Consider the following 24,140-nt stretch of genomic DNA (forward strand, 5'->3'; position numbering starts at 1 on the left):
GGGTTATTACTAGGTGGACCAAGGATGCACTGAAGGTACCAAAATTTGAGAACAAATTTTGGGAAGCCTATGATGTTTGATCTATTAAGAAAAGGATTAAAGTGGCTATCACAGGAAAAACAGAATTTGTCTAACTTCCTTCCATGTTCTCCACGTTTAGTATTGTCTTGAGTTTGAATCCTGCATCAGGGGTATTGTGGGGAGGAGGTGTAGCATAATCTTTTCAGTGCTGTCTGAGGGATTTATCAGAATGTGTTCTAGTGGGAAGAGCCTCTGAGTCTTAATCTCTGATTTTACAAAAGAGGAAGCTGAGCCTCAGAGAAGTTAAATCCTTGCTGTACAAAGTGTGGTCTGTGGACCAGCATCACAGCATTGCCTGGAATCTCAGGTCTCACCTTAGACTCACTGACTCTAAATATGCATTTTTAACAAGAACTCTAGGTGATCTGTGTACAAAGTGGTCTGAGAAGCACTGGGTTGAGAGACTTATTGAGAGTCATGGAGACAGCAAAGCCAAAAGTAGGACCCACCTCCTACCTGCTGTGTATTTATGTTTTTGATGTCACAATTTACTTCTTTTTATATTGTGTATTCATTAATAAATTATTATAGCTATACTTGTTTTTGATACATTTGCCCTTTAACCTTTATATTAGAGTTAAGTGATTAACACACTGCTGTATGACAGCATTAACACATTCTGAATTTGAATATATACTTACCTTCACCATTGTGTTATATATTCTCGTATGTTTTCATGTTACTAACTAGTGCCCTTCCATTCCAGCTTGAAGAACTCCTTTCAGCATTTCTTGTAAGACAGGTCTAGTGCTGATTTTTCTCAGCTTTTGTTTGTCTGGGAAAGTTTTTATTTCTCATTTCTGAAGGACAACTTTGCTGGACAGAGCATTCTTGCTTAGCAGATTTTTTTTCTTTCAGCACTTTGAATATAACATCTCACTGGATCCTGCCCCTCTGGCTGATAGCCTTCTGGGGTTGCCTTGTACATTACTTCTTTTCTTTTTTTTTAAAGATTTTTATTTATTTATTTGACAGACAGAGATCACAAGTAGGCAGAGAGGCAGGCAGAGAGAGAGAGAGAAGGAAACAGGTTCCCTGCTGAGCAGAGAGCCTGACTCGGGGCTCGATCCCAGCACCCTGGGATCATGGATCATGACCTGAGCAGAGGCTTTAACCCACTGAGCCACCCAGGCGCCCCACATTACTTCTTTTCTCTTGCTGCTTTTAAGTTTCTCTCTTTGCCTTTGATTTTTGGTAGTTTTTATTTTATTGTGTCTTGGTGATCTCTTTAAGCTGAATTTGTTTGGGTATCTATGAGCTTCATGAACTTAGATATCTAAATCTCTTCCCAGATTTGGGAAATTCTCAGCCATTTTTTCTTTATATAAGCTTTCTGTCCCCTTCTTCCCCCTATTCTCTTTCTGGAACTCCAATAATTTCCAGATGGTTTCTCTTGATGGTATCCCAAAGATCACATAAGCTTTCCTCATTCTTTTTTCTCTGTTCTCCCTGGATGATTTCAAAAGTTCCTGTCTTCTAAACACACAGATTTTTTTCTTCTGTCTGATCTGTTCTGCTGTTGATGATCTCTATTGCATTTTTCATTTCATTCATTAAATTCAACTTCAGAATTTCTGCGTGGTTCTTTTTTTGTAGGGTTTCCATTTCTTTGTTAAACTTCTCATTTTGTTCATGTATTATTTTCCTGATTACACTGAATTGTTTTTCTATGTTTTCTTACAGCTTCCTAAAAACAGCTATTTAAAATTCTGTCTTGGGTAAATTGCAGATCTCCATGTCTTTGCAGTAGGTTACTGGAGATTTATTGATCCTTTGATGATGTCCTGTTTCCTTGAATTTTCTTCTCCCTTTAAGTCTGATATTGTTGCCTTCAGATTTAAAGTTGCAGTACCCCCTCCAGTCTTTACTGAATAACTGGGAGAGAAAAACCTTCCCTAAGCTCTGCTAGAGATTTTGAGGTTTTCTCCATCTTCTGTGGATACACCTGCTCCATGCTTCTTGCTTCCTCATGTGGCAGAATTCTAGGGCTCTGTGCTCTCTCTTCATCCATCAGCATCGAAGGCTGAGTGCTGACAGCCTCCCTTTCGCTTCCTCAAGGGTGGTTGCTAGAGCTCAAGTTTGTGGTCTCACCCTGAATCAGAGATTTGGGCTGGTGCAGGCCTTCTGTGAGGGCTCCCTAGCCATCTGCCAAAGCTCTCTCTCATCATTGCTGGGGCCACAGGTAGGGAACTGGCCATAGGGTGTGTGTGAGAGTGAAGGAGTAAGACTCGAAGGGTGCTGGGGGTGCCTGTGGCCAGCTGGGGGAGGGGGGTGTCTGTGGTTGAAGCATTCCCCAGTAGATCATGGATGAGCTCCTTGATGGAGTCCATGACATGTTTATTAGGATCTATGGCCCTTTAGTGCCCTCTGAGAGTCCTGTTACTGTGCCAGCCACTTCCTGTCCCCTAGTGGTGAGCTTACAATTCACTACTCTAGATGGGGTGAAAAAGAAATGGGCTTCTTTGGCCCTGTCCTACACAACTGAGGAAGCTGGGCGCTCACTCACCTGGTTTCACTTTCCACTGTGGGAGAAATCATGCACTAAGGTCTGTCATGGAGAAAGGGTAACGTAGGTAAGGTCAAACTGTTCCTCTTACCCTCTCCGATGCATCCAAATTCATATATATTTTTTTCTTTTCTTTTCTTTTCTTTTCTCTCCAGTGGTGTTCTGGAACCTCAGCTGCACTCCTGGACTTTCACAGAAGATTTCTTGTTCATGGGTAATTGTCTAAGATAATGTTCTCCAGGGGCTCCTGGGCCATGGGCAAGAGGCACTGGAGTCAGTTCCTGGTCCATTGCAGGGTCCACAACTGGAACTGAGGTCTGTATGTTTAGTACCCTGTAAGGGTTGGCAAGACTTCTCCTGAGTCCCTTGGCATATAGTGCTGGATCCCATAGCTCCCAGGAAGGCAGTTGTGTGATCTAGGGTGGATACCAAGTTGTTGATGGGGGATAGGGGCAAGGAACATCTTATTTGGCCAACTTACTGATGTCATTCCCTGGGTGTCAGTTTTCAACAGCTGTTTTCTTAGACTGCTTGTTAAGAAAAGATGCCATATCCTATGATTGAAATCCATGTTGTTTTGGAGATTTGGCTTTTGAGATCTAACCGTCTCCCCAGCAAAATGAAAAATCTTAAAGAAGAAGCCAAAGACAAAAATACTCCTGCTTAATGTTTTCTAAGGAATTGGCTGATGTCATAAACACTATGTGGTCCCGACCATAGCAGCTTAACTAAAATTCAAGGAGGGGGAAGTCAATGACCTTGGTGTGGAGACTTCTAGTGGTAATATATTAGGGGGTTGGTGGTGGGAGTAAAGTTTTAAACACCCGAAAGGAGAATAAGATGAATCCTTTCCCATCACCTCCTTCATGTTCATGAACATACAGAATGCATCATGTTTCCATGAATGGAGTCCCTGAAAGTAAGGACCCTGCCTAGTAGTGTGGAAATACAGAAAACTTTGGAAATAACTGAAACTGATTATATTTTATAGATATTTATTTGCCACCTGCACTCAGTATGTACACTATTTTCAGCATTTTAATGAAATAGAAGAAAAACACTGACCCCGTCTGGAAGACTTCCAATTTCCTTCTGGCTTCCCTTCCCCTGGGCTTCATTTACAAGATCTTCCACAGGTGCTCCTAGTCCCTCTAGGTCCTCCCTGTGAAGCTTTCCAAATCTACCCAAACTAGCTCCACTCTGCCAAAGACTCTTAATAGTTGAATTTCAGGAGATACTGTTTGGGATGCCTCTAAGGAGTCTCTTCCTCTTTGTCAGGGTCAGCGCCCATTTGCCATTCAAAAATTTCTTCTAGACAGGTGCACTCTAAACAGTAGTTGTTTTTCTTTCCTTTCTGGTGTCCTGGTACTTAGGTATTAAACTGGATATCTTTTCAGGGTCAACCCACTGGACCACTTGGCAAAGCCCATTTCACATTTTATTCTACATCTTTGTTGCATAGCCCCTAATTTTAGAGAACATAAAGTAATTGCTAAAACATGCCAAGAAAACAGTCCTACTCTTATACTGAAAAAAAACAGAAAACCTAACTTAGAAATTCAGTTTTTTTAACTAGAAAAAATCTGCATTTTAAGATATTTAGCAATAATAAAAATAACTTAGATACATCAAGGATTTGACATATGCCAGACACTATACTAAGCTTTATTTACTTCTAATTTCCTATCCTCACAGCAACCCTGTAATATAGATACTTATCTCCATTTGTTAGATGAGGAAACTGAAATTTAGGAAAGTTAAATCGTTAAAGAATGTGCCCAAGGTCACGGATCTAGTGATCAGCACAGCAGGAATTCCAGAACTAGTTTCCTTTTTCCCTGAACCGGTCCTCTTGATCAATCACTACACTCTATTAAAGAAAAAAGATCCTAATTTCTCAGTCTTCCCCTAGCTCCTGAGCGACACACACACACACACACACACACACACACACACACACACAGTATTTTACTGGTGAGGACTTTTAAAGGCCATTCTCTCTAATAACAATTTTTATTTCTTCTGAAAGTCAATCAGGTTAATATAAATGGCTGACATCTACAAATAGAATGTCCCACTTCCATTTAAAAACAGCCTCCTGCGGCACCTGGCCGGCTTAGTCAGTGGGGCATGGGACTCTTGATCTCGGCGTTATAAGTTTGGGCTCCACAGTGGGTGTAGAGATTACTTAGAAATGAAATATTAAAATAACTAAATAAATAAATAAACAGCTTCCTGTTCCACCGAGGAACATCATTTTCTTTTTTCTCTTGTGATGAATCCTTTAAACCAGGACACTGGCTTGAGTTCTCAAACACGCCCCACTCTCAGCTTCATCCTTCCTCCAGAGAAAATCCATCAGCTACTTGCTGATAATTGCGGAGAATAAAAACAAAAGAAGGCAAGAATTGTCTAAATTTAAAGTGCTGGAAAATCCAACATTTTATTTTACTACATTTTGGTGACTACATAAATGCTGAAACATTTTAACACTGAAAAGCATGATGGCGTCATCACTTGCTTTTTTTTCTTTTTTTCTTTTTTGCTTAGCAAACACAGCAGATGATATTGCACGGCATAAAGTGAGAACAGTAGCGAAGCTTAAAAAAAAATGAAAGAAACCTTAATGCAGTACAGGAGATACTCATAAACCAGAATAATGCCTAATGCATTACACTTTTTGTTGCTACACACAAAAATACAGAAGAAGCATTGGACAGAGAGAAGGAGAGAGAGAGAGAGACAAAATATTAGCGAACAACCATAACTGGGTACAATAATCATTTAGTCTGAAATGTAGATGCAACGTAGAAACTACCACTGCTTTCTAATTGACAAAGAAAATGACAGCAACATTTGTCTTTTATCAAAAATCTTCTAAGCCCCTCATGGTTAGGTTTTAAAATTAATTATTTAATTATGTATTTACCTTTTTTTTTTTTTTTCATTGCTAAGGAAGAACTCCCTCTGCTCTTGGAAGATTTTCTACTCTACTGATCTTTTTAAAATTTAATTTTTAATTTTTTTTTTTACCTGATGATTGTCTTAGGCACCCTCCTTACATAATAAACCATCAAGCTAACTTGAACAGGGAAACTGAGTCACACTCAAAGGATAGCTAAGGTCAAAAATGTACTAAAAATAGAAGGGGAGGAAGGGACAGGTCTAAGTGAGTGACAGATGGGCTACCTTCTGAAGGGACAAGAAACACAGGAAGATATGAAGACAACTACCCAAGCAAGTGGAAGACAATGTTTGAAAGTTTATTTTGTTAAAAAATACTTGTCACTTGGTTCAGATGGCAAATCTAAAATGAGCCCACAATGATTATGTAATAAATGCAGAACATACCACAAAAAAAAAACCCAAAACTAACACAGAAACAGAAAATATGACCTTGTGAATCCAACTCTGTTCAGCGTTTCATTGCTGATGGTAAAAGTCTACTTCCTCAACCATTTTCCTGGGCTTTCCGTAACTCGCTGCTCAGCATTTGTATTAAAAACAGTAACTAGTCAATGCTCGCCAATCATCCTGCAGCTCAGAGCAGATTTATTGCCCTACTAACATAGGTAACAAGTATAAAAATGTTTCTAAGAAAATGGAACATTTGACCCAAAGTCTAAGCCCTCCCTTTCTTTCCCCACCCCTAAGACCCCTGCAAAAGAAAATAAGATAAAATCCTTGTATTGAGAGGAAAAGTATTTACATCTGTGGATTTATGCCATGGAGTTGAAGCAACTTATTTCAGCAATGTAAAACAAAGCAGTGGGCACCGGCATTTCTGAGGATGCCCCTAGCTGGCTGAGAATTATGTCTGTGTGCTGACCTAAAGCAGGACGGAGTATCTGAACAGCCTCGATTCTGGGAGCCTGGGGTAGGGCCCATCTCTGGTGTGGACAAGAGAAGTAGTGGGAAGACGAAGAGTGATAAGAGACCAACTCTAACAGGGCTAGGGGACATTCACTTGGGACTCTTGCCCTTTTGGTTGGGGCGGGGGTGGGGGGAGGCGGTGTTGGGGGAAATTTTAGGTAGCACATTACAAGAAACATATGTGGAGAGGAACATGTAACTGTGAAGCATTTTCCTTGATAACCGGGGCCAAGCAATCAAATGTTGCTTCTTGTATGGGTCGCCAGCCAGGCGGGGAGATGGGCCAGCTGCCTCTCAGCCTTGACTTTCTCTTAGGGCATGAAGCCATTATACTTTCCTTGGCTCTGCAGGAGGAACTGCCCCTCTGACCTGCCTCTTGCCTTGAAGCAGTTCAGAAACCTGGTGAAACTTCAGAGGATTTCCAAATTCAAGTTAGCTTGCCTCTTTTGAGTTTTTTTTCACACCCTTTACTTCTCATACCCGTGTGAATGATTTAAAAAAAAAAAAATGTAGCAAAGTATCTCACAAATGCCGGTGCTTTGAAACATGAAACAACTCTTAAATTCTTTGGAATTTCAGGTCTAACCTGCAAAATAATCTTTTCTTAAAAAAATTAATAAATTAAAAGAACACAAATAAATGCCTTTCTCCTTTCTAAGTGACAAAAAGGTCTACCTTGAAACACTCATTTTGGCATGTACAAGTTTTTTGAGGGGGGATCCTGGCAGTGTTCACAACACACACTGAAGTGCGTGCTAAGAAAAAGCTAAAGATACACCCTGCAGTTAAGAGAAGCTCTTGCCTTCAGCTTATCTTAGCATCAAGAACAAAAAGATTGTAACGTAAAGCTTTGGCCATTTCAATTCTACTATATACACCATAAAAACTACACAGTCATAAATTAAAGCAGTGATTAAATAAGCTCATATAAAATGTAATTAAATTAAAAAAATCACAGCACATTATAGAGAAAAATAGGAACCAGTTTCACAAAAAGGAGATTATATATATATATATTTTTTTACCCTGTGGAAACAAATTTACTACGAAACACAAAAACTTCATAAGTAACCATCAAAATGAGAATCATTTCTTATTCCATTCTTGCATTTTTACACAACCCTTAACCCACCTGGGGGAACATTTATGGAAATTAAGTCTTCCTTGAGCAACAGAGCAGTTCTGCCAAGAAAATAAACCCCAAACCGAAGGGGGGGGCGGGGGACATCCCAAACATACAAACTACAAAATAAATAAGAATTATAAAGTTTTTTTTAAAAGTAACCTTAACAATTATCAAACTAGTAAGTTCTGCCTTATCACATAGACTCTCTATACAACATAACCCTAAAACTTTATTACTATGAGGTATTTGGAGGAATTGGTAAAAGTGATGCACGGCCTGCCTGGTGAAGGGACTCGGTGAAGTTGGGGAACCTCAAGAGGGAACGAGGAGGAGGAGCTTTGGTTTATCAGCAAGAAATTGGGGGGGGTAAAGTCATCCTTTGGTATCAAAGAAAGTTTCATTGCATGGTTGCACGGAAAAAGCACCACGGTGAATAATTATTCCTTTTTTTTTTTTTTCATTAGTGGCCTTTCTAAGAGGCTGAGGTATTCAAAGAGTATAAGGTGAGAGGTCAACAGCGGTTTAACACTTTGGTTCAAGCAAGGCACTCGTCCTAGGAGTTTACAAAGTTTGCAACATGTTTGCCTAGAGATTTACAAGTAGAACTAGCAGTAGTAAGAGTAGTATTTCCTAATGTTGTTGTTATCATTTCGTATCATTATTATTAAGAATGAAGACAAGTTTACACACTGAGTGAAGACTGAGAAAGGGAGGGGAGGTGGGGAGGGGGAAAAGGTGGAGTTCCCTCTGCAGACCAAGGCCGTGCATGAACATATCTTTGGTATTCTTTGGTATCATCAATGTGATTAAAATCACCAATGGAAATCGAGTGAGGTAGCGTCTTTGGTTCACACTATAAATAGTAGATTTTTACACATTTTTTTTCTTTTTTTTTCCTTTTTTTCCTTTTTTTTTTCCTTTTTTTTTAACACGTGGAAGTAGCTATTTCTTACCTTCTGCTTCTTTGTCCTTACTATTTAGGAAATAGTTACCAAATGTACTGTAAAGCTAACCACACCACAAGAATAATCCAGAAGGCCAATCGCATCTCAAAATGGCCTCTGGTGTTTGAATGCACCCTAAACAACTAGATAGGAAAGGGAGAAGTGCTTTCTCTTTGTTTGCTAAATGCATAGTTTTCATCCTTTATGTACAAAGAAGGGAGGACCTTTCTTAGGGAAAATGCCTTTAGAGTTCATGTGAAAATGTCCTAGGACTCTTTGGTATAGCGAAGTTTGCATTTAACCTGCAAAGACGGATCATTCACCTGGGGTAGCAATGGGTGTGGCAGGAGTCCAAAAGTAGCGCAGTACTTTCATTTTTGTCCTGGAAAAGTAATTATGCTTTTTTGGGGGGCAGAGTGAGTGACATGTTCAGTTGGAATGTCTGAATTCCTCCACATGCTCTCTGTGTTTGGGGATCTATGCCAGCTGCTTCCATTAGTTCCTGACATCCAGACCTCATTTACCTGAAGACTTACTGAAATCTGGGCTCTTGGAGTGTCCAGACTTCACATCTCCTACTCTCTCTCTCTCTCTGCCCCCTTTCAGGGAAGCTTCTGGTCATGAGAGGACCTGAATGATGGATGGTCAAAAATAGTCTTACTTCCTCTACCAAAAAACCCCCAAAACATGTGAGTGTAGCACTGGAATCAACAAACATACAAATGAAAGACTGAGGTACCTTTTTGGGTGAATTTTGCAAAAGGACTGAAAAATAATGGGTGAGCAAATGGCACGTGATCTGCTCCACTGAATGTGGTAGGTTACAAAACCTGAGCCGTAAATCAATGCTACATGCCAAGTTAGAAGCAATCATCGGTCATGTACGACGTAATGAGTGTATTGCTCATGAGAAGCTGAGTTTGTCTATTATGATTTTGAAAAGCAAAGTTTGTGAGTATGCTTGAACAGTCTAGTAAAAAAATTGCTTTTCAGGCTCTGATTTGTGCATCTGCTTATGAGAAAATATATCTCTAGGCCCTGAAATTGTGTAATGGGTGCAAATTCAATGCTGGTATGAAAATTATCTTTGGTGTTAGCAAATAGGATCACTGGATTATTTTTCAAAAAACCATAATGATGGGAATATTAGTAATGTAGCAATATTCTTTGAGGCTGTGTCTACACAGTACCAAAATAATTGGTCAGAAATGTAAAATGCAATTAGTTTAATCTGAAGGGGCAATATAGCAAAAACAAAACAAAAAAACATGGTGTTATAATTCAACTTTTGTTTTTCCTGGGGTGCTGAATTTGGTAAGATTGTGTGTAGACACAGCTTGAGTTTCCCTGAATTTAAAATTCTCGTGTTTTAAATAAATAAGGCTTTCCTCCCTCCTAAATTATAAATATATAGCTGTACTCCTGGCCCCCTCCATTCCGGAGTGAGACAAAAAGTTAATCATTTTTCTCCTTTTGGTTTATGTCATTGACAAGATTATATGTTAAGCAAATCTCTAGGGAAGGCCATTGAAATGGTCTCTTTTAATAGCTGAAGTGTAATTGTGCCATGTTTGGAAGGGAAAATTTTAAGCTGGAATTTGGTGTGAGATTAAAACAAATACTAAGACAAAATGTGTCAAGGCAAATGCGCTGTTTCATTAAAAGAGAAGCATGTGTTGGCTTGCTTTTCTCATTCTATAGCAGATATGAAGGACAGCCAGATGGCTTGTAGGTATAGCTTTATCTTTCCAGGTGTCTGTCTCTTCTAGACCTAGACAAGATGCTCAGATTTGACCTTAGGGGGTTAGGTTTTTGTGTCAAGATGGTTCAAATTCTTTTTAACATTTTAATGACTCTCAATCAACAACTTGTTGTGGAGATTACATTTCATTTTATATTTCTAATTAGGTGTGGTAATTAACCAAGAGCACCCAATTCTTTACCTAATAGTACAAAGGGATCCTCTGCTATGAAAAGTTATAATTCATTGGCATTCAGAGAGAATTTTTCTGGGAAGCAAGTGATTCACTTGGGTACTACTACTACAACTGTGTCAGCTTTTTTTCTTCCCCCTTGATTTCTCCAGCTGCGGTTAAGTGATTTGGAAAAATAGAAATTGAAAATTTTGTATTTAGAAGCTCAGGTCTAGGGTTCTATCTGTCTCCGTTAGAGAGTGAACTCCATGTCATAAAATTTCCAGCTTAATGCAGTAGCAAGAAAGAATGTAGTACACTTTGGAGGCTATGCTTAGTGAAATAAATAGCTTTGTGCCTAGACAACCTAAAATCTTCCACTAGAACTCTGGTGTTTTCTACGCTGTTCTACCATTTCTCAGTTGGATCTGCTATTTCTAGTGATGTCCAAGTCACACGGTATCTGTGATTGGCAATGAAATCAATTTGGCTACAAATACTGGATAGTTCGTTTTAATAATAATGTTGGTCTGCTCACTTTGTGTGTTTGCAGAGTATTTTAAAAAGGTATTTGGTGTCAAATGCAAAAAGCAACTTTAAGTCAAATTAATCTAAGTGTGATATCCTTTATTCAGTGGTCTTTTACTAAAAAAGCATTACTTAGAACAAATTTTCTAATTTAATTACTTGCTCTGCTAAACTTAGTTTTCTAATTTACAAATGGGGTCCTACTATGGAAGAATCCCCAGGTTTTCTCAGCTATAAACAGATTATGGCATCATGTCTACGTGTCTACTTAAGTGTCATTTACGGATCCCGCAAGGGAGTGTGCCATCTGGCTGTACCTGTCCACTACACTGACCTCTCTCTTATGATATTAATTGCTTCCCTGAAGCTACATTCTTTCTTGCCAGTTCTGAAAACTAATATTTCAAATGCGTCAAGAGTCATAAATAATAGTCATGATCCTATGTGGCATGTGTATTACAGCTAGATCAGTTCATACGTATAACTTTACATAGTATCTTGTGTAAAAATAGCTTTGGTTATTAAAATCATTGCAATAAAATACCTGCACTATAATATTAAGTGTGTTCTTTGGTACCTAGGTGATTTTTTTTTTTTAATGGATGGACTCTTGTTTCATTTCTTAAAAAATATCTGAACATTCCTTAACAAACAAAGAGAATGCACTGGTTTAGGTGTCATTCAAATTTTCTTTGCTGGGTTTGAATCTGCATTTAGGTTGTGGGCCTGGCAGGTTCAAACGCTAGGCTAGATGAGCGAAATCACACTCCTATCCAATGAACTCAGACAATCCCACACTATGTTGGTTGCACCCCTATAGCACAACCCTTCCTGAAGACCAGCCCTGCCTAAGTCCCTAACCACTGGTGGTGTGTGCATGTGTGTATGTGTGTGTGTGTGTGTGTGTGTGTGTGTGTCTGTGTGTGTATGTATGCACTCACGTACCCACACACAGTACTGAGACACCATACACCTTCGAGGCATGGTGGAACAGATGAGAAAGTCTGGTCTTAAGAGAGGTCCACTCAATGGCTCAAAATCACTATGCTCCAAACCACGAAACAGCCAAGCACAGCGAGAATGATCATGGATTGAAGATGTGAGATCCAGTGGTGCTTTCCTGCTCATGGTTTTTCTTGCCAAGTCGTTGCCCCGCTGAAGTGTGTGTCTCCGAACAAAGTCAGAATGCAGGTGAGCTAAGTCTTTGGTTTCTTTGGACTATAAATAACACTTTTTTTTTCTTCAAATATTTCTAAGTATAAACCTGCTATCTTGAGGTCCTGGTCTTTTAAAAATTTTTTTTATTTAAAGCTTTTCCACCGAGGTTTAGTTTGTGGTTATTCCTTCATGCTTTGGTACAAGTGCTTGATGAAGAAGATGAGTTGCCTGAATTGGAGCTGCCCTCGTCCTGCCACTTGTCCAGACTCCTCCTCCTTGCGTTCATGAAGAAATTGCTGACGGTGCTCAGCTCCAACCCCAGCTGCTGGGAAATAGTGATTTGCAATTCTTTGGATGGGCGCTTATTTTCCTTGAATATTGCATGTAGAGTTCGACGCTGGACATCTGTGAAGACCAACCTGGGCTTTTTGGGTGTGTTGCCTCTATCCTTCCCATGTTCTTGTTCTTTCCTTTTGCATGCTGTAAAAAAAAAAAACACAGTGGATGTTAGAACAAATTGCCCAGGAGATTCAAGAGTAGAAAGGCAGAGCCAGTAACATTTGTTTACCATTCCTCACGGACCACTTTGTGGTTGCTGAGCTCTAATATTAGTACCATGGTGGGATGAGAGGCAAGCGTGATATAAAGATGGAGAGTTTGGAGGAGAGGGGGTTCTGTGAGTCTTGGGTGTGGGTCCTGGCTTTGTAAGCATCTGCTCTCTGTCCGTCGTGAGTGGTAAACCACTGAACTCCACCTTGGCCTCAGATACTTCGTCTGCAGAAGATAGAGTTGTGGCAAAACAAACTTGCTGCTTGAATTTTTATATCACCTTCTGCAAAATGGTTATAAGAATAATGGGCCACCTAGGTGGCTTAGTTGGTTAAGTTTCTGCTTTCAGCTCAGGTCATGGTCCTAGCATCAGGGTCCTTGTTCAGCAGGAAGCCTGCTTCTCCCTCTGCCTGCCGCCCCCCCTGCTATGCTCTCTCTGTCTCTGACAAAAAATAAATAAATAAATAAATAAATAAATAAAAAATTTAAAAAAAAAACCCTTCCTTGCTGGGTTGTGGTAAGGATGTATGAAATAGTGCACGCAAAATTTATGTTAACTGAAATGCTTTACACATGCAAAATCTTATTAGCCAGCAGTGGCTGTATGCTTCAAAGGGTTTATAGTCTGCTCCTGGTAGAATACTAAGAGCCTAAGAGTCTGAAAACAATATAAAAAGGAATTGCATTTGTTCTCCTTCTGATCTTTTTTGTTTCGCAGGCAACTCCGTATGTAAGGAAACTGTAGATAGCATGCTGTCATACCGGTACATCAAACAGTCTCCAATGTTAGGGAGTGTACACTTGGGGCTTGGAGACCAAAGACCACTCCCAATTCCGCCATCAATCAATCTCTATGGCCATCCCGAAATAACCATATAATCTATGTAAAAATGATGCTCTGGTTATGCTAATGCAACACAGACAAAGTGCCTGTGTCCTGACTCCAATCAGATTGCTGCCTTTCATCATCCTACACAGGCACTGTGGAGCAGCCAGTACTGTCTTCATTTCTGGCCGGCTATACTCTGACGTGAGCTCCAGTCCCAGTGAGAGGCAGATGGGGCATCTTCTTGGTTGAGGTAGAGACTGTTACTCTTCCTTCCATCCATCTTCCACCTCCCTCTCCTTCCTCCCACTCTTTCTTCCTTCTTTCCTCTCTTTCCTCTTTCTCCCCCCCTTCCCTTCTTCCTCTCTTGCCCTTCCCCGCCTCCCCCTTCCTTCCTTCTCTTCCTTTCTTGGCCTGAGTGATAAAACAGCCTTTACTGTAGTAGTAACACTGATACAGATGTTCTATTCTGGATCAGGACTACCCCCACCTTGCCCCACCCTACCCCTTGGTCCTCATCAATGTGGAACTTTGGAGAGGAGGGGCAGAATCCCTAAACAGAGCTGGAGAGGGGCAAGTGGGAATGGTGAATGCAGGGGTCACCTGGAACCAAAGGTTCAGCAGGGTCAAGATGCTTGAATCCTCTGTCCTCATGGAGGCTGGGAATACTTGCGTCCTGGGTTCAAGATTTGACAATGCCCTGACCTGCGTTCAAAGCTGGGGTGGGGTGTGGAAAAGACTTAGTCCAGGGTTCAAGAGAATGCCTTGGTCCTAGATTCCAGCTTTGGGGCTGAGCATGGGAGATGGATAGATCCCAGGTTATAGATTCCAGCTTTGGGGCTGAGCATGGGAGATGGATAGGTCCCAGGTTAGGGGTGGGGGAATATCCCTGGGTCCAGAGTTTGAGGTTGACCCTGGATGCTCTGGTCTCCAAGCCCCAAGTTCAGGACTGGGCTAGAGTTTGGTCCCTTATGTAATGGGGGTCAGGTAGGAGGGATATCCTTCGCTCCACCTCCAGCCTCTTTGTATTCCAGGTTCTCAGTGTCTTACTAGACGGTGGTTCATTGGCTCTGCGTAGATGCAGTCTCTGTGCTCTCCTCACCTAGCCGTGCTCTCCTGTGGGCCCCTATCTTTCATTCTTAATTGTTCCTGGATTTTAGAGTTTCCCTAGGGCCTTGGCTCAGTAGTCAGATCAGCTGAAAAGCTAATGAAAGAAGGCTGAAGAAGACTCCAGGCTTTGGAGTCCAATCTAGGGGTCTCCAATTTTTTTTTTTTAACCATGTGCTACTTAGTAAAAAAATGTTTTTAGCGTACACTTCCTAACATTATTTATTTATAAATTAAATATATGTGCTACCCTACTACTATATGATGTACATTACAAAATATAAAAATTTTGAAAGGAGAAAAATAAAAATAGACACAGAAATTCTCTTCTACAGATGAATTCCTTTGCCTAGGCCCTAGCATGCATTTACGCCAACCAAAGTATCACTGGTCCAATTCCAATCACAGGGAACTATGAGGGCAAGAATTTCAGAATGGAAACGAAGGGAAAGCTCAGTCGTAAAAGAGAGATCTTGAGGCCAGTCATACCATATGGTACCTTTTATAACAAATCCTGTAGGTCACTGGCTATCTCCCTTTTCAACATGAGAGACAGCATGAACATAATGGGAAGTATTGTATTAAATGCTCAATCCCTCAGAGCATTGAGCTACCTGTATGGAACCAGCTGAATTTCCCCAAACAGAATCCCTGCCCGTGGGGACTGAGAGTCCTCAGTGGGCAACTAGATTAAGTCTCTGAAAGAACAGCTGACTAGATGGAAGGCACTTCTAGTTAGTCTGAACTAGCCCATGTAGACCAGCTTTATACAATACTGATGTACATGGCTGATGGATTCATTCCTTCGTCTTCACAAGTGAATATGACATAGGTTTTGCTCTAAAGGAAGTCAGTCTAATGATCAGAGAAGTAAATGACTGTATCTATATAAAGAATATACAGGATTATTACTCCTGCATGAGGATATTAAAGAAGGTATCATAGAGGAGGGGGTGCTTACAGGGGGCCTGAAAGGGTGAGTAGGAGTTTGCTAACGAGAGACGTGGGACAAACTCATGCCCAGCATGGAGAGGAGTGCTCATGAAGGACTGATAAATGTTAGTAGACAAAGATCACAACTAAATTATCTTGTTGGTAAGGAGCATTACTGAAAGATTTTGAGAAAGGGTAGAGTGTGATTAAATTTGGGTCTAGAAAGACCCCTCTGGTGGTGTTGTAGAGATAAAATGGAAAGCAGTAAGATTAGGGACAAGGATGCTGTTACCATCCCAATTCCCTCAGGAGTGAGGCACTCATTCCTCCACCTGCTGCAAGATTGGTGGCTGGTGGCCCTCAGCTGAGGGCCATTCTGGGAATTGCCCTGGGGGTGGGGTGGGAGGCTGCCTATATCCAGTGGGGGGTGAGGGGAGTAGGGGAATGCACCCCTCCCCAATCCCTTGCATCATGTTGGGACAATTCTGAGGGATCACCCAGTTCTATAGCACCCCACAGAATTGGTTGAGCTTATTCTGGCCACTATCAAAGTTCCACTTCTTCAGCCTGGTCTTTCATCCTCTACTCCCTCAAAAGGGACTATTGTCCATAGCTCCCTCGGATACTCTGGCTACATGCAAGTCTCAGAAACCCAGAGTCTGTTTCCCAGAAAATCTGACCTAAGAAAACCAGCATAGTGAGGACCTCAAATTAGACAATGACAGTTGGGGGTGGAATATGGGATCAAATTCAAGAGCTCCTTAGAAGACAGAATCAGGAGGACTTAATGACAACTTGGCTGAGAGGGTAGAATTCTGAACAAGTCCCAGGTTTCTGATTGGAAGGTGGTAATGAGGCCATCAGGGAATGCAGATGGAGAAAAGAATTTTATGAGGACAGTAATCACTTCTATGTGGGACAAATTGCATTTGAAGTGCTTGTTGGACATTCTGTTAAAGATCTCCAATAGGTGGTTGTCCAGCAGACAGGACGATATATGGGCCCTAGAGCTCTTGGGTTAGGGGGAAGGGAGGTCTGGGCTAGGACTATAGACTGGGAAGTCATTAGAGCTCTAGATGGTAAAATACACAATATACTTATGGAAATGTAAGTAAGCGAGCAACAGGTGCAGACTGAACTTATTTATTATTCAAAAGACAGAGCTGAGGGAAATCACCAAGAGATGTCTGTTTTCCACCTAACCAGGCTGTATATTGGAATCACTTCAGTCTGGTCCTTGGCATTTGGCAGGACTGAGTGGGCTATAGCTACTTCCAAACCAGCATTTCCCAAATGGTGTCAGAGGAATGATACTGTCTCCAATGGGCTCCTGGAAAAGATGGTTTGCAGGTCAAGTACCTTTGGCAAAACCCACTATATATATAGCTTCTTCTTCAAAACTCATAATATGTGTTAGCACATATAATTATGTTTCCCAAATATTATTTAGTCCTAGAACTGTGTTTAGCTGGAGCTTTCTATTAATGTCTCATGCAATACTAATATTGGGGAAATGCAGTTTGGAAGTTTTTGCCCCGAGATCTCAACAGTTGTTCTTACACATGTCATGACGTCAGAGCCTGGGAATTGAGATTCTCCAGCAGCAGGGAGCCTGGGTGACTCACTTCGTATCTCCAGGGCATCCTAGCATAGTGCCTGGCTATAAGGGGATCTCACTACCTGGTGGTGACTATAGAGAGGTGGGTGTGACTCAGTACCTGGGGTCTATCTGGAGGCAGCTCTATGCAGATGTTGGAGTTGCTGAGGAAGAATGCAGAGCTATCAGTAGGATGAAGAGTAGATTAGAGCTTATTGAAGGTCACTGGGTGACCTTAACAAAGAGGTTAGGAGGAACAACCCACAGCTTACACAGAATGGGCTTACACAGAATGGCAGTGGTTAGAACTGTCAAGGGAATATGAATGAGAGCAATGCTTTGGAAATTCCATGGGATACATTTCAGGATTAAGATTACCCATTAGAAGGTAGGAGACCACCCACCGGAGGTCATGAGAGCCCACGTAGTGTGCAAGGTCGCAGGCGAGAATTCTACCACTGAACCACCCATGCCGTAGTGTGCAAGGTGGAAAGCAGGAGTAGGGCAGTGGAGTGAGGCATCACATGAGGTACCACTGCTCACAGGAACAACACTGCCTGTGTTTTATGTCAAAGTTATAGGTGTACAGTTACCATTACAAATAGAGGAATATTTATCATACAATGAGAATATAAGAAGGAGGATTTTTATTGTTTGTGGAAGGTAGGGCTGAAAAGGATGACGACCTGTCATGAGTCACCTATATGAGGATAGGCCTGAGATACATTTGCAATATGCAGTGGCAGAGTGTAGTGGGTGATCTTGGACACGAGACTTTGATCTTTTTTTTTTTTTTTTAAAGATTTTATTTATTTATTTGACAGACAGAGATCACAAGTAGGCAGAGAGGCAGGCAGAGAGTGAGAGAGGGAAGCAGGCTCCCTGCTGAGCAGAGAGCCTGATGCGGGACTCGATCCCAGGACCCCGAGATCATGACCTGAGCCGAAGGCAGCGGCTTAACCCACTGAGCCACCCAGGCGCCCCAGAGACTTTGATCTTCTCTGTGGGCAAGGTCACCCGCAGTGAGTGCTAAGCAAGAGGTAGAAATAGGCATGGGAGACAGTAAAAGGCAGCTAGGACTTTGTGTACCAAAAGAATAAAGATTGTAAAGAATTATTTATTTTTAAAAGGAAGCACATGAGGAGATGGGTAAAAAACAAAGGTTTTCCTTTTAGGCATGCCTGGGACCCATGCTTTGCGCATAGCTGGCAAGACTGAGCCAACTGTATTTCCAGAAATATGAATTCTGCAGGATATTGAAAGGTATTGCATGAACAATGAGTTTTGAGGTCAGTTTGGGAAATGCTGAGTTAATTAATGATGAAACTGCAGGACTTCTCAAGCCTTTAATATGTTAAGGTGCTCTGATACTAACACGGTCTCCCAAATTTAATATACTAATGTGCACTGATACTTATGGGGTCTCCCAAACTTCTTTGATTAAGGAGCTCTCTTCAGGGAATTTCTCAAAGGAATGGCGTTGCTTAGAATAGTGTTTCTCAAAATGTGGTTGGCAGACCCATGCTGGTCTGTGAACTGTTAACTGACCTGCAGTAAGATCAGTACAGAAAACTGCGAATAAGCAATTAGAAATGTTTATGGCAGTGAGATACTTCTGTAATAATCAAGTGTGTGATTATGGTTCTAACAATACATTTTTTACTGCATTATCAAAACTATTGTTCTAGGGGTGCCTGGTGGCTCGGTCGGTTGAGTTTCTGACTCTTGGTTTTGGCCCTGGTCATGATCTTGGGGTCATGAGTTCCATTGAGATCAAGCCCCCATTGGGCTCCGCACTCAGTGTGGAATCTGCTTGTCCCTCTCCTTCTGCTCCTTCCCCCACTTGTGTTCTTTCTCTAAAATAAGTAAATAAATAAAATCTTTTTTTTTTCTAAATTTAAAAAAAAGATTTTATTTATTTATTTGACAGAGAGTGGGAGATCACAAGTAGGCAGAGAGAGAGTGGGAAGCAGGCTCCCTGCTGAGCAGAGAGCCTGATGTGAGGCTCGATCCCAGGACCCTGAGATCATGACCTGAGCCGAAGGCAGAGGCTTACCCCACTGAGCCACCCAGGTGCCCCTTTTTTTCTAAATTTTTGAAAAAGATTTTATTTATTTATTTGATATATATAGAGAGAGGGAACACAAGCAGGGGGAGTAGGAGTGGGAGAAGCAGTCTCCTTACTAAGCAGAGAGCCTGATACAGGACTCAATTCCAGGACCCTGGGATCATGACTTGAGCTGAAGGCAGACGCTTAAGGACTGAGCCACCCAGGTGCCTAATAAATAAAATCTTTAAAAAAACCCTACTCTTCCAGGACAGATGAAAATTAAAAACAAACAGCTAGTCCTTTTGTACCTAGGGTTTAAGAAACTCCTAGAACATACTTTATAAAACATAGCATACAGTAACATCCAAGAATCAGCTGTCAGCCAAAGATTCCTTCATCAGCTTGTATCCATTTTCCTGATTTCATGACAAAAAGGACTTTATAACATCTAAAATACTGATTGATTTAGGCAAAAGTCTGCCAAGACTTGGTCTAGGAACATGTGGGTACAGACATATTGGCTTGGGGGACATTTATAAAGCCAGATAGATTGATAAGACAACTTTATAGATGAACCTGGGCTAAGGACAGAGTTCAAGTTCCAGCTCTGTGGCCCCTGATAGATGTGTGATCTTGAGCAGGTCCCCCACTTTATTTGAGCCTTAGTTCATCCAGCCGCAAAATAGAGGACAATGGTCTTCTTTCATCACAGGATTATAATAAGCATTAAGAAGATAATATCTGGGGGCTCCTGGATGGCTCAGTTGGTTAAGTGTCTGCCTTCAGCTCAGGTCATGATCCCAGAGTCCTGGGATGGAACCCCATGTCGGTCTCCCTGCTCACTGGGGAGTCTACTTCTCCCTCTACCCACTGTGTTCTCTCTCTCATATCTCTATCTCTCTTTCACAAATAAATACAAATTTTTAAAAAAGAAAAATAAAAAGAAGATCATATATATTGAAGTGATTATTAAAACTACAAGTGATTATTAAAAAGGCTTTATATTAAAATTATAAATGATTATAAAAACTACAGAGTAATGGCTCTGCAGAAATATTTTATTATTAAAACTATTGAAGTGATCATATATATTGAAGTGATTAATATTCCCTTAAGGGAATATTCCAGATGTTGGCAAATTAATTTTTTTACTCCTTCCCCCCTTCTTTGATCACAATGCAAGTATAGACACTGGATTCGCAGAGTAGGCTGGAATAATCTTTGCTCTGACTCTAGCCTGTGGCATGAACTTGGACACACCGTTTGACATTTCTTTCTGCCTTCTTTAAATGAGCAGACTATGTTTCAAGGCCCCTATGGATGCAAAAGTCCTGTGAGTCAATGAATAACACACAGTTGCAGTGTCCCTCCTGGTTTCCAAAGTCTATGATCACCTCAAAAAACTTCCAACATAACCTTACTCTCATTTAGGGTATATAGCCTTGATGTTGACTTTCCTCCTTTTTTTAAACATTTTTTAAAGGATCTTATTTATTTATTTGAGACAGAGAGATACAGAGAGAGAGAGAGAGAGGCAGAGGGAGAAGCAGATTCCCTGCCAAGCCAAGAGCCTGATATGGGACTCGATCCCAGGACACCAGGATCATGACCTGAGCTGAAGGCAGACCCTCAACCAGTTGAACTACCCAAATGCCCCCATGTTGGCTTCCCTTTTCTCCCACTTTATGGCATCTCAAAACGGGTGAGTAATGGCTCTGCAGGAATATCAGCCAGCGCCGCCAATAATCCTGATCCCGATCAGGATACACATAAAATTACATTCCTCATAGTTGCTTCAACTTCTAAAGTTCAGGAGCTCTGGAGATTAAAGCGTTTACAACAACCAGTACTGCAGACGCTGAGAACAGTTAAGCATTTGCCCACCTAGGATTCTGAGCCATTAAACAATTGTAGTTTATATTTTTACTGAGTTGCTACCTTTTCATTAAAATTGTAGGGTGATTTATTTAACTTGCTTCCTGACTTTCTGGATCATTTGTCCTAGAGTTGGCTGCTTCACATAAAATGGAAATGTGGAGGAGAGTAAGGCTGTCTTCTTGGGGGCAGTGAAGCTGGGTATGTTTCACTGTGTGCTTGCTGAGAGTACACCGAGGATCCGGGAGACTCAGAGTGTACTCGATATTCCCAGTCTACGAGTGAGGAAGGCATTGTAAAAAGCACTGCACTGGTCGTCAGAAGTTTTGGGTTATGTTTCCTACTCTGTCATTGATTAGTTGAAGGACTGGGTTAAATCCCTTAACTAAGCCATACCCAGGTTCCTTTAGTGTATATGTATAATGAAGGAACTGGACTAAATAGCTTATAGTTCCTTCAAGGTGTAGCCGTATGACTTGATATGCGTAAACAGATTTCTACATCACTCCAGGAGGAAGTGGCAGGCAGTACAGACCCTGTTCAGGACTACTGGTTTCTACGTCATTCATGGGCACCTGGACAAGTGTGAGGGTTGAACTGTTTACTTTAGGGAACAGCTGAGCAATCCTTCCAGGACACACCCCATCTTTTAAAAATTTTATTTATTTATTTAAATATTTTATTTATTTATTTGACAGACAGAGATCACAAGTAGGCAGGCAGAGAGAGGGGGGAAGCAGGCTCCCTGTTGAGCAGAGAGCCCGATTCGGGGCTCAATCCCAGGACCTGGGATCATGAACTGAGCCAAAGGCAGAGGCTTTAACCCACTGAGCCACACAGGGGCTCCAGGACATGCCCATCTTTTGTCAGATTGTCCAAGGACCACTACTACCTCCATCTCACTCCTAGGAGATGGTTGGGGGGGGATTAGAGAGAGAAGATCTTTGGGGCAGGGCACCTTTCAATGAAGTAGGAAGGGGAAAAACACCTGTGTGTACAGTAGACAGTATTATTAGGTAGGAACAGAAAGCTGGACTCCATAAATTGTGTTATTCTTAGTCATAATTTATAAAGATCTTTTAGAAAATTCTAGCTTAACTTCCTTGCCCTAAGAAGGACTATGGAGACTATGTGATTTTTGTGTGTGGGGGGGGGTGAAGGGGACTAGTGGATGCATATGTAGACAAGTGAAAATCAGGGAAATGGGCTCACTTCTAGGCAGTCATACTATCTGATAGAATAAGACAGTTTTGGGGCCAAATGAAGGGTAAAACTTGTGTCTGTCACTCGAGAGGCATTACTGAATCCAGCAACTGCTCTGTGAGGACCACATTTAATGGGCTGAAGGAAATTTAGGGACATATCCTGTAGGGTGGGCAAGTTTGGGCCTTGATGTCTGGAGGGAGAACCCCAGAGAGGCAGGGTAAAATGACTGAGGGATGCAGGGAAGAGCCAGACCTGGGTGATTCAAATCAGATTCATCTGGTGGTTTGAACGTAATGGACTGAGAGAGGACTGTACACCTATAGCTTCCCCCTTCATAGGTGGCTTGTGCCCTGTGAGTCCCCATGCTATGGCCAAGTATTTTCTCCCTCCAAACAACTGCCTAAGTGTCTGCTGCCTCAACATGATTCCAGGGGAGGTGGTTCAGAAAGAAGTAAAGGGGAAAGCTGAGATTTCCAGAGGGCCATGAAACTGTGGCATTTTAAATAGGGCCAGCTAGAGACCCAGTGTCTCCGCCCTACAGGCCAGTCCTGGTGGGACGCCTGGGTGGCTCAGTCAGTTAAATGTCTGCCTTTGGCTCAGCTCATGATCTCAGGGTTGTGGGATCAAGCCCTACCTCGGGATCCCTGCTCAGCGAGGAGCCTGCTTCTCTGTCCCTCTGCCCCTCCCCCTGCTCGTTCTCTTTTCAAATAAATAAAATCTTGGGGAGGGGGGAAGGCCAATGCTGGTGCTGAAATCTTCTTGAGTTGGTAAGCCGGTGATGTCCCATGTCATTCAGGGAAGGTCCAGCCTGGAGTGGGAGGAAGAGTCCAGGCAGCTGCTACGGCTCTCAGGTCCTCTACTGTTCCAATGCCTTCAAGGCCCGGTGGGGTGCACTGGTAACATAAAGGCACACCCTAAAATCCTACCCAGATTCCTGATGGGCTTGCCAGAGAGATCCCTGCACACTCTGCTCAGGGTAGTTCACTTCAGGAGTAGGGAAGAAAGGATAAAAAGGCAGCTGGGCCAGAATAGGTAAATCCACAGGGACAGAGAACAGGTTGGTGGTTACCTATGACTGAGTGGGCAGTGGGAGGAAATGCCAGTGACTCCTCGTGGCTACATGGTTTCTTTTGGGATGAGGTGATGACACAGTTCTAAAATTGGTTGTGGTGCAGGTTGCACAGCCCTGCGAGTCTACTAAAACCAATGAATGATACACTTTAAATGGGAGAATTGTATAAGAGGTAAATTATATCTTAATAAAATTGTTTACTGAAGAAGTTGCTGGGCATGCACACAGGGTGAGTCCCCAGTGATCGCTCAGTCTGCCACTGAGAAGAAACCTCTTCTAAACTGTGCCAAGGAAAAGCAAGGGTCGGCTGGTCATGTCTACTGAGCCCCCAAAGACACCCCTCTTGACAGCTGAAGCTTCTTTTCTTTTCTTCTTAAAAAAAGATTTTGTTTATTTGAGAGAGCATAGGAGGGAAGAGCAGAGGGAGAGGGAGAAACAGACTCCCCACTGAACAGGGAGTTCCATCACAAGACCCTAGATCATGACCTTAGCCAAAGGCAGGTACTTAACTGACAGAGCCTCCCAGGGGCCCCAAAGCTGTCTTTCAAAACAAACTCTTTGTGGAGGAGGAGCAAGTATGCAAATAAAACACATTTCAGTAAAAAAGAGAGTGGTTGAGAGAGACGTAAAAAGCAAGACCCTGGAAGTGACCATGGCAGGCTCCTGAGCCCATTCAACAGGCCAACCCCTGCACTGTGGGGATCAGACAGTTAGTGAGTGTGTTGCAACAGTTTCTGGATTCTAGCTGTGACTCTGGGAGTGCTGGGTGCATGTCACCTGCTTTGCCTTGCGTTAT

At 41.9% G+C, this 24,140-nt stretch overlaps 1 protein-coding gene across 1 annotated transcript in view; it reads right to left on the reverse strand.

Moving 5' to 3' along the window:
• Positions 1-5,517: 5,517 nt before the first annotated feature.
• Positions 5,518-24,140, reverse strand: part of ONECUT1 (one cut homeobox 1) — a 44,008-nt gene continuing 25,385 nt past the window's right edge. The window contains exon 2 of the mRNA XM_032343771.1: positions 5,518-12,609. Coding sequence (XP_032199662.1) covers positions 12,317-12,609 — 293 coding nt within the window. The 3' untranslated portion in view covers positions 5,518-12,316. The remainder of the gene's footprint in view (positions 12,610-24,140) is intronic.

Source organism: Mustela erminea, chromosome 5, assembly GCF_009829155.1.
Source record: "Mustela erminea isolate mMusErm1 chromosome 5, mMusErm1.Pri, whole genome shotgun sequence".
NCBI classification, from domain to species: Eukaryota; Metazoa; Chordata; class Mammalia; order Carnivora; family Mustelidae; genus Mustela; species Mustela erminea.